The sequence below is a fragment of the Lolium rigidum genome, chromosome 1 (genome assembly GCF_022539505.1).
Source record: "Lolium rigidum isolate FL_2022 chromosome 1, APGP_CSIRO_Lrig_0.1, whole genome shotgun sequence".
Taxonomy (NCBI): domain Eukaryota; kingdom Viridiplantae; phylum Streptophyta; class Magnoliopsida; order Poales; family Poaceae; genus Lolium; species Lolium rigidum.
Window position 1 is genome coordinate 155927067 of NC_061508.1, and position 11597 is coordinate 155938663.

At 47.7% G+C, this 11597-nt stretch overlaps 1 protein-coding gene across 1 annotated transcript; it reads left to right on the plus strand.

Annotated features, from left to right (window-relative positions):
• Window positions 1-7958: 7958 nt before the first annotated feature.
• On the plus strand, window positions 7959-10282 carry LOC124682619 (cytochrome P450 78A9-like). Its single transcript, XM_047217268.1, has 2 exons — window positions 7959-9120; window positions 9236-10282. Exons 1-2 carry the CDS (start codon window positions 8128-8130, stop codon window positions 9872-9874), a joined length of 1632 nt encoding a protein of 543 aa, XP_047073224.1. The 5' UTR covers window positions 7959-8127; the 3' UTR covers window positions 9875-10282.
• Window positions 10283-11597: the final 1315 nt, after the last annotated feature.

Sequence of the window (11597 nt, forward strand, 5' to 3'; positions counted from 1 at the left end):
GTGGACCCTGGTCCTATTCTTTACATCTGAAATACAATCTACTGCAATTGTTCTTTACTGTTCTTTGCAAACAACCATCATCATCCACACTATACATCTAATCCTTTGTTTACGACAAGCCGGTGAGATTGACAACCTCATTGTTACGCTGGGGCAAAGTTCTGTGATTGTGTTGTGCAGGTTCCACGTTGGCGCCGGATTCCCTGGTGTTGCGCCGCACTACACTCCGCCACCATCAACCTTCAACGTGCTTCTTGACTCCTACTGGTTCGATAAACCTTGGTTTCTTACTGAGGGAAACTTGCTACTGTGCGCATCACACCTTCCTCTTGGGGTTCCCAACGGACGTGTCAACTACACGCATCAATACCCTCGAGTCATATACTAGCATTTTGTGTGTGCTCAGTTTTCCCCTTGAGTGCTAATACTGGCTAGTGCAATATACTCAGGTTTACTCTCAAGTGGCTGGTCAACAAATGGGATTAACTAGTTAAATGAGTCATTTAGTGTGCAAAAAATTTCAAAAAAGAGTGGCACTTACTCATGGAGTCTTCTTACGCGACCTGCCACCGTTGGGAACCATAACAATCGTAGATAAATCAAGTTTTACCATAGATTGCCACTTCTTAAATCACCTAGTAGCTATGAAGGTGCATGGTATTCCACAATAAGCCCTACCCAAAACAGTTTTCCCCAAAACATATTTTGTCTGAATGAGGCCATAATTTTCACACTAATGTATATTTGTATCGCAAATAGTTTGAGGTAGGCCAAGATGGGTTTCATTGTACAAAACACGCATTTTCTATTTTGTAAATCTCATATTTGAATCCCTTAGTCTGTTTACTACTCACTTGCCCTTGGTTTCTTGATACTACTCAGTTTTGCCATCTCCCTTCACAAATTCTCAAAGACGCCCAACATTTCCCTGATTGGTCTAGCCCATGTCACGCGGATCGTGCCCGCCGACCGTTGATCGTATGATCTAACGGGCAGGATAACCCCTATCTCTCACTCTGGTCGGGGCCACCACCCTCTCTCTCTCTGTCGGCGGTTACCCAGTACGCTAAAGTTTGGTTTTCTGCATTATTTTTCACGAGCTAAATTATAAACTCTTTTAGGCATTATTTTTCACGCAAAAAATGATAAACAATCACCGATTTGTTGTAGCCATTACTTTTCACGCAAAAAATGATAAACCATCACCGATTTGTTGTAGCCATTACTTTTCACGCAAAAAATGATAAACCATCACCGATTTGTTGTAGCCATTACTTTTCACGCAAAAAATGATAAAACCATCACCCATTTCATGTAGCCATTACTTTCCACGCTAAAAATGATAAACCATCACCCATTTCTTGTAGTCATTACTTTCCACGCAAAAAATGATAAACCATCACCGATTTCTTGTAGCCATTACTTTCCACGCAAAAAATGATAAACCATCACCGATTTCTTGTAGCCATCCCTCCTGTTTTATTTAATTGACTCAAATTTAGTATAAAGTTATACTGAATCCGAGTCAATTAAAAGTCACGCTAAAAATGATAAACTATCACGAATTAGCATTTCTTTTAGGCATTACTTTTCACGGTAAAATGATAAACTATATCACGAAGTTTCATTTCCCTCAAGATAGTCCGCATTACTTTTTTGTTGAGATATATACGCCCACAACGGTCATCTCCTCCTTAATTTATTGTGTAAACCTCACAACGGTCACCTCCTCCTTAATTTATTGTGTAAACCCCTACAACGGTCATCTCTCCCTTATAAACACCCACAACGGCCATCCCTTGTGTCAATAGGTTCTGCCTCTCTCTTCTTTTTTTCACATACACTAGATCCATTGCCATGGCTTCCACGTCTCGGACGCCGACCGAAAGGGGAAGGGGAAGGGGACGGGGCGGCCGGGGTGGTGGATCATCATCATTGCCACCACCACCATCAACACTGCCATTGATCATAGAGGAGTTCTTCATCGCCGTCTATGAAGACCCTTTGGTCAAGAAGGTACGTATGCGTTCCCACATATATGTTGCATGTGATTAATTATGGGCATGTTCTAAAAAACCTTTAATTTCAAACGATCGACGCTCGATCTCTTTGCAGGCACTCCCAAAAAAGTTTGCGGACTATCTTGACGGCCAGGAGCCAGCTAAGGTGTATCTGCGAGCAGCTGACTGCGGTCCTCGTCTCTAGACTGTGGAGGTCCTATTTCACGGACAAGGCCGGATGTACCTCGACAAGGGCTGGGAGAATTTCGCCATCGCGCACGGTGTGGATTTCGGCTGCTTCGTACACTTCAAGTATGAAGGCGATGATGTGCTCACAGTGAAGGTGTTCGACGGAACAATGTGCAGGAAGTACTACTACTCGGACGACGAAGATACGACGATGAAAGCGACGACGACGTGAAGCCATGCATCCATCCCCTTTAGATAAGGGGATTATGACCAAGAATATATATGTAGCTTCATATGCATCGATTTAGAGATCTAGCTATTTTCTATATATTATGCATGTAAAAAATAATATCGAAATTTCCACCATGATTCAAGCACCACAACCTACAAACGATGCCGATGCCGATGCCGATATCGGCATGGTCAGAACGGCTATGCTCGCCGCCACTGCTAGGTCACCATCGGGATGCACCATGTTTAGCATAAGGTTCACTTTAGATTAAGCTGCGAAAATAGTCACCTGCCATTGGCTGAGGCGGCCCCAAAGAGCGGCTCTATATGATATTCTCTAAATAAATAGACGACCCCGGCGGTCATTGGCTGCAGAGGCCCCATAGAGCGGGAATATATGATTTTCTCTAAATAAATAGACGACCCCACTGGTCATTGGCTGCGGCAGCCCCACAGAGTGGCAATATATGTCTTTTCCTGAAAAATAGACGACCCCACTGGTCATTGGCTGCGGCAGCCCCACAGAGCGGCAATATATGTCTTTTCCTGAAAAATAGACGACCCCACTGGTCATTGGCTGCGGCAGCCCTATAGAGCGGCTCCATTTGTCATTGGCAGCACCGCGTATACAATCAGAAAATAAAACAGCCCACGCGTCAGCGACAGATGGATGGCTACCCGTCAGCACGAGACGGTCAGAGAGGAACTGCCCTCTGTGCAGCCCCACCCGTCAGATTAATGGTAACGGTAAGGCCTCTGACCTGACGACAACACTCCCGTCCGAGCGTCTGCGAGGGGTTTCAAACTGGAGGGAAACTGAGAAAAAAATTAAGAGGCTGGAGAAAACTGAGCACAACTAACGAAGCAGGTGCACGAGAACATAAAACCCTTTTTTTCTAATAAAATATGTTTTATTACTTAGAAAATTTAAGCATTCCTAGCGTATGTATAACTAAAATGCACACAGCCTAAACAAGGTCAGACGATTGACAAAAGAAAAAATAAAAGACAAAATACAAGTAAACGTCAAGAAACTATAAACCACGTTGATGGAGGACCAATCCGTGTGTTAGTGTGTCAGTGTGTGTATTTTCTTATCTAACATGAATGATATTGTCGGCATGTATATTCGATGCAACAAACTAAGGCATAACGGAACAGACTATATCGACGGAGCATTGGGGTATATATATAAGCAAGAGACCACGACTAGGTCAATTATATTAATAAACCTAATCAAAATCTGCAAAGATGATACGATCTGGCTAATCTATGCATCAGATGATCAGCGAATTGCTAGTTGATATTGTCATGATAACGAGGGATAACACAGATCACCGCTCGACGGTGACGATGTTTCAATGTACATAGGCATGCGTCGGATTTGACTCGATCGTCGATAGACCTTCCCTGCTCATGTCATTCTGGATCGTCACAGACAACTCTTCATAACAAGCAAAGGAGAAGAACACAGTCTACTCTGGTTTACTAATGACCTAGTACTGCTTGACCTCTTGAAGCATCAGAAAGGCAGCCAAAAGGCGGCAGGACGACCCCGTCGCACATACGATGAACGATTTGCATGATCCACTTAACAATGACATCTAGTGGTAGTTTACGAACTGGTATAAACAGCTGGTGATTAGTTTCAGGCCGACACCGATGTTGGCATGCGTCATAGTTAATTGCAGATCATTACCTTGAGTTGAGCTGACGACGTAGTACATTGGATCAGTATTTTTAAAAGTAATCATCTTTTCATTTGAAATTAGGGCACTCCCTATATGTTTATTAGTAGCTGCGTACTCGAAAAAAAAAATACTTACTTTGGACTTGTTGTGATTTCAAATTTTCAATGGAAAATGCAGAATGTGTTCGGAAATATGCGCCGTGCGCTGTAGTGCGCGTCATACTGCATGCCTGAATGATCATACAAGCGACAATCTGTTGAAGTGATCCAATCACCTCGTTAATTATTTCACCGACCATTCCGCTTCATGTTGATGTTGATCAAACCGAAGATGCACACGATCACGATCTGTCAAATTGTTCATGATGTTGCAACCAACATGCATATAAGTGCGTTTAACTCTATAGCAAAATTCATTCCCGTGTTTGCCTCCTCTTGATCAATATGATATACATAGAGTCAGATGCACGAGACTCACGAGTCGCCAAGTTTTTCTTCAGAAAAAAGAGAGAAAAGCTTTGTTCTAAACTATTAATTATGAATTTTTTTGATAAGATAATAAATACAATTCCAATATTACAAAAGCATACCTTCTCTTGGCAATATTTCACCCAAACACTTTGCTCCTACGAGCACCCGAAGGCGCGCCTCTTTCTTTTCTTAGTTCTATCTAACTCGTATGGTTGCTCCCATTCTAAATCTTCCAAAAGGTGAGCACATCGGGGGAAGAAGTGCCTTGCGGTTTGGGATTGACAAAAATAATTATGATTTGCCACACTTTTTTTTGAAGTGTGCCAACATAGAAAATGGTAAAGAATAGAAGTGCAAAAAAAATGCGGTAAATCATAAAATTGCCCGGGATTGACCTGCCAACCATCAACTTTGATGGAGGCATCCGCTAATTGCAAAGTGTGAAGCGCATGAGTACCCAATCTTCGTTATCTCTGAAGTCTGATCCAACAAATTAAGAGCATATGCAGGGACTAAAAAAGCTTACGTTAAGCATAAAAACAGAGCGGATACGGATGAAACTGAATGAATGCTGCTCTATTTGGAACTGAATGTTGCTACATTTGCTCATAGTGCGTTGTACCTTATCGTAGCTAATGGCGGATAGTTTGGACGAGTTTTCTACTACCATGTCATCGACACATTGTCAGACCAAGTCTTCCGGTGGTCCGGGCTCTGTATCAACCAACTCACCCTATGAGCACCGGTTTTCATACGTATGCGCTTTAAGATAGGGGATTGCATGGCCTGCAAAATTACCTTGTCAGTCGGCGAGGATATTGGTCGAACAGGTTGCTAGCGTTGCGGACCACGGGAAAGGAGTGGAGATGACCGAGAGCGTTTGCCTCTAGCGTGTGGCCATGCCATCAGACAATAGCGACGAGAGACGATGATGTGTACTGCTCGATAAGCGGCCGAAACTAGTGGTCGGATAAGCCCTTGCCAGCAAAACTAGTGAAGCGGCGCCGGAGAGGGTAAAATGGGTGGGAGCTGGGAAGAGTAGGTGCAGCCGAGGGAGTGGCTGGCTGGAGGGCTTGGGATGAACAAATACTCGCACAACTCAAACACGCGGCCTACCCGCTAGACATCAAACCCACCCTGAATTTAGATTGAATTTGCTCAAAAATAGATCGTATCCCCATGACACGGTTCGTTTACGGGTCACCGTTGGGCCGCCCGCAAACGGACACTGTTAGGGTTAGGGTTTACGTCCTCCTCTATGCAGAACTGGCCTGCCCAATATGGTACGGCCTTGATGTGTGTTCCTGCACCGTACATGATCCAATTGAACCATGGACACCTCACGCTGCCACGAACCACAGAGAATTGAACTCACTCTAATTGCACATAAGTCGACTGATCAATGCTCCACCGGTCGACATTAACGGCCATCACTCGCCGGCGGACCCGCCGCGCCGCGCGGCGCGCCGTCGCCTCCAGGCGTCGCGTCCCGCTTCGCTCGCCGGCAGCATGGCCCCCCGTCTCGCAACTAATCACCGACCTACAGCGATCTGACTCGGTGCCGTACTGTACGTCGCACCGATCGTTGATCGTGCGTGCACATCGCCAGCCGCCGTGAGGTCGCGACGGAGGCGGAGACTGGACGTGACCGCCGGCCGGCAGGGCAGCAAAGCGTCAGTCGGACGCGACGTATGGCCGTGCGTGCCGTCGGAGGCGACGCTGGCTGCGGTGTGGGCCGCCACATCGCGCGTTTCACGTGCCGTGGGGCCCCGCCGGAGAGTGGCGCTCCACGCCGGACCCACGCGCACCAGGCGGCGGCGGCGATGATAAGCCAAATCACGGCCGGGCAGCGATGTTAGAGCATCCCCACTCGTTGGGGCTCCCCACGCCCAAATCCGGCGAAATTTTCATCCGGATTGGAGGAAGATTTGGCGTGGGGAGGAGTATATTTCCAGTCGTGTGCTCCCCAAGCGGCGTTTCTCGGGGAAAAGAGGATGGCTCGGGGAATCCGGACGAAAGAGGAGACACGTGGGCGTGGGCGGTTGGTTTAGCTTCATCCGGAGTCCCCGGGAGACCCCCGGGAAACCGAGGATGGCATGGGGAGTCCGGACGAAAATAGGCTCAAATCCGGACCAAAACGAGGAACCGGGGGCCTTACTGGGCCGTTTTTCGCCGTCCGGATGAAAAAAAGTGACCGTGGGGGGCTCTGTGGGGAGACGAGTGGAGATGCTCTTATTATCAACGGTACCACTTCTGTTCCGCCGCTGCTTCCCTTGCAAAATTGTAGGCTCATTAAACACAATAATGGTGGAGATTTTTTTTATACCTATTTGTAAGTGGGGGCACGATCGTAATTTCAGTGTAGGTACACCGGCCGTACAACCCTGTACAGATCCGTATGGCCTGTATTGTGTTGTACCCTGTTTTTGTACGTATCTACGGTCACGTGCGTATATCAAAATAAAAGGTCCTATAAAGCTCTTGCTCACGTGACCTTTTTTTTCTTACACGAGGTACACATGCCGTTTCAATATAGACGGGTATACATTGGTTGGATATAGGTTTCAGCGGACCCAACACAGGAAAAAGCCAACTATGACCCTTAAACTTCGTTTAGGAGGAGCACTGAAGCAGCCCTAACGGTACAAGAAAACCGTTAACTCCACTCCCACCATTATTGTATTATTAAAACATATACTCCTCTCCTCTCCACTCCACCAAAGCTACAGGACAGGACAGACAGATCAAGCCATCTCGACCGCCGTAGCCACTTCTTCCCTAGACATGGATTTGGTGTACATGAACACCAATGCTTCCTCCACTTTCAGTTTTTTTTAAAATTTTAAAACATCAAACTTTTATGTTTTCAAAAATTCTGGCATTAAATATGTAAATAGATATGTTCATCAAAAGTGTATGCCAAAAAGTCTTGATAAAAAATACTTTAAATTTTGAGAAACACAAAATAAACAAATTTCTGATAAAGGGATACACTGCTGTAATACAATTTTACTACTCCCTCGGGTTCATATTAAATGACTCCAATATGGATGTATTTAGAACTAAAATGTGTCTAGATACATCCATATTAGAGTCAATTAATATGAATCGGAGGGAGTACCATTTACTGTCAGAAATTTATCTTTTTATATTATTCAAAATATGAACTATTTTTTAACGAAACTTTTTTCATACACCCCACCCGTATAAGTCTATCCATATATTTAACGTCATAATTTTTGAGATTTAAAACGTGAAATTTTAAAATTTTAAAAAATCTCAAAGTAAGGAAAACATTTGTGCACACTTTCCGCTTCTTCCCGCCGCTATAAAAAGCCACCCGCCCCTCGGTCTCGTCCTCCAAAACTCAAACGGGACTTGACTCCTCGAGCAAGCACCTCACCGGTCAGGTCTGGTCTGGTCTTGTCTGGTCTTCTTCTTCCCACTTCCCCTTCCCAAGTCTCAACACGCGAGACCGATCGAGCTAGCTCGGAAACAAAACAAAAGAAAACTTGTACGCGCACATACGTACGTACCTACGTCGGCATGGCTCCGTCGGACGACTGCGGCTGGCTGCTGTACGTCTCCCTGGCGGCGAAATACGGCGGCGAGCCCTACCGCGTGGCCGGCTTCGTCGCGGTCCTGCTCGCCGCCTGCGTCGTCACGGCGCTCCTGCACTGGACGTCCCCGGGCGGCGCGGCGTGGGGGAGGTACCGCTGGACGAGGAAGCAGGCCCTGGGCATTGCCTGCATCCCGGGCCCTCGTGGCCTCCCCGTGATCGGCAGCATGGGCCTCATGACCGGCCTCGCGCACCGCAAGCTCGCGGCCGCGGCCGCGTGCGGAGACGGTGGCAGGCGCCGGCGGCTCATGGCGTTCTCGGTCGGGGAGACGCGGATGGTGGTGACCGCCGACCCGGACGTGGCCAGGGACCTGCTGGCCAGCCCGGCCTTCGCCGACCGGCCCGTCAAGGAGTCCGCGTACGGGCTCTTGTTCCACCGTGCCATCGGCTTCGCCCCCCATGGCGCCTACTGGCGCACGCTCCGCCGCGTCGCCTCGTCCCACCTCTTCTCGCCTAGGCAGGTGGCCTCCTCGGCCGCGCAGCGCGCCGCCATCGCGCGCCAGATGGTGGACGCCATGCAGGCGTCGGTCGCGGTCGGCGTCGTCGTCGAGGCCCGGAGGTTCGTGAAGCGTGCGTCGCTGCACAACGTCATGTGGTCGGTGTTCGGCCGCAGGTACGAGCTGGAGGCCGTCAGCGAGGAGGCCGCGGAGCTGAGGAGCCTGGTCGACGAAGGCTACGCCCTCCTCGGCCAGCTCAACTGGTCCGACCACCTCCCGTGGCTCGCGGGCTTCGACCTGCAGAGGACCCGCTCCAGGTGCTCAGCCCTCGTCCCCCGAGTCAACCGCTTCGTCGGCCGGATCATCGACGAGCACCGCGCGCCACGAGACGCCGACCTGGCCGTGACGGACTTCACCGACGTCCTGCTCTCGCTCCAAGGCGGCGACAAGCTCTCAGACGCCGACATGATCGCCGTGCTCTGGGTATGTTATCACGCTAGCTTTTCAACACAAAAACGAACTCTCACTTACTTATAACCTGTCTGATAACTAACTTGTACCTGGCCTGTGACTAATTTCATTTGATGTGTCGTTGCAGGAGATGATCTTCCGTGGCACGGACACGGTGGCGGTGGTGATTGAGTGGGTGCTGGCCCGAATGGTGATGCACCAGGAAGTCCAGGCCAGGGTCCACGAGGAGCTGGACCGGGTGGTCGGGCGGCGCAAGACCGTGACCGAGTCGGACGCCGCCTCGCTCATCTACCTCCAGGCCGTCATCAAGGAGGTGCTGCGCCTGCACCCGCCGGGCCCGCTGCTCTCCTGGGCGCGCCTCGCCACGTCGGACGTCGACGTGGGCGGCTTCCTCGTCCCCGCCGGGACAACCGCCATGGTCAACATGTGGGCCATAACGCACGACCCGGCCGTCTGGAGCGAGCCGGCAGAGTTCAGGCCAGACAGGTTCCTCGCCGGACCGTCGCGGGATCACGCCGCCGCCGAGTTCTCCATAACGGGCTCAGACCTCAGGCTGGCGCCGTTCGGGTCGGGCAGGCGGAGCTGCCCCGGCAAGTCGCTCGCCATCGCCACCGTCGGGTTCTGGGTCGCCACGCTACTGCATGAGTTCGAGTGGATGCCGCCGTCGTCTGATGGACATGGCGTCGATCTCTCGGAGGTGCTTGGGCTGTCCTGCGAGATGGCGGCCCCGCTGGAGGCAAGGCTCAGGCCGAGGCGTGCCGTCTGATCCACCTGGACCGAGGGTGTAGCCACCGCTACTTTTCTACTAGTGCTTGTAGTGAGTGTATTTTGAGATGTGAAAAACTGTGTAGTGTCCCGTTTTGGAGATGTGCCTGCTGCTGTAATAGGCCGGTATGTTCCCGGCCGGTATGCGTGTACTGTCCTTTTCAGTGTAGCTAGATGCCATAGTATAATGTATAATTAGGTAATTATTATGAAGTACTACTCTAGTATAGTATCAGGGCATGAGTGTCTACCTACTTCTCTTCTGATTCCCCTTTGTTGCCTAGAGGTTTATGTAGGAGTAACTACTTTTTTTTATCCTGACGCAAGCTCGTGTGCAGGTTTCTATAACTACATTTCTTTTTCAATAAAAAGTATCAGCACATTGCCTCGTGCGAATGTCTGTATCTAATATTGTTTCTTGGTGGGAAATTATTGTCGTAAGAAAACTATGTACTCCACCATTTAGGGATTTTCCTGACAACCAATGAACGTTTCTTCACTAGTGGCTTCTATTTGTTTTCACACCCAATAACCTTTATATCTGAATATTATCGCACAATTAAGATGGCGAAGTATCTAGTGAAAACTCCAATTCGGTGAAAATATCAAAACTTCCTTCCTCTATCGTCAAATGGTGAATACACAGTCCGTATTAAAGGTGGGGTTGCTGACCTACCACTTAATCTTGTTTTGTGAATAACCTTCAGATATAAAGATAATAGTAACCCAAGCTAAATATAAGCACAAAACGGGTTTTTAAAAAAAATCACCGAACCCATGAATTTCTTCTGAGGGGAGAGAGACAGTGTGCGTGCGTGGGTGTGTGTGCATGTGATTGGAGTAGAAAGACGGGTCAAGTCCGGCCTAACAACAACGGGCTAGGCCGGTTGGTCCTTTTGGGTTGGTATAGTGGGCTAGCCCATGGGCCCATATCCTAGTTGGTCAATTTGACCTTTTTAAGAATTAATTACCCAAAACAAGAATAAATACTAGAAATACCTAAAATAAACAAACATTTGAAACAATCATGTTAAATAGTGAGAAACACAAATATGATTTCTATTATATTTTTAGAAGCACATTTGCATATAAGTAATTATTATGAGAAGTTTAATGCAAGAAGTAATTACCTGATTTTTCTAAAAACCTAAAATTATGGGGAATATCATACTTACATGCCCAACATTATATTTGACACAATTCCTATATTTAATGTATTATTATATATTATACATTTAAAATGATAATTTTGTTATTCTTAAATAAACAAATATTCAACAAACACTAACATTCATGTAAAAATTCAAAATTAGCGATTAGATCCTTAATAAACCAAAAGGAGGGAATCTAATGGGGTAATCAAATCCAAATGCATGACATGTCCGATGGATAATAGTATGAATCCAATTCTTTAAACAATGTACTTATCGGACAATGATGCAACTTCAATAACCTCGGGTCCTAGGTCAAGTCATAGCTTTAAATAACGGCATACCACTCGTAGAGAATAGCTTATAGGGCTCATGTGATATGTGGTGTGGCAAGTCAAAACCACACCACAACTAATATCGGTAGCGTGGGCACTTTCCGTGCGGCAACGGTATGGGCCTACCACTGGCATGCCCAAGACTACACTACACCACCGGTGTGTGGACCCATCAGTCCGCCAGCCCAAAAATTACTGGTGGTGTCGTAAATTTTCAACACGCCACTAAGTAGTGGTG

Bases quoted from the DNA above. Each gene is read 5' to 3' on its own strand.
- LOC124682619 (XM_047217268.1), top strand. From the start codon at position 8,128: ATGGCTCCGTCGGACGACTGCGGCTGGCTGCTGTACGTCTCCCTGGCG. The intron at 9,121-9,235 runs GTATGTTATCAC...GTGTCGTTGCAG, and splicing joins ACATGATCGCCGTGCTCTGG to GAGATGATCTTCCGTGGCAC.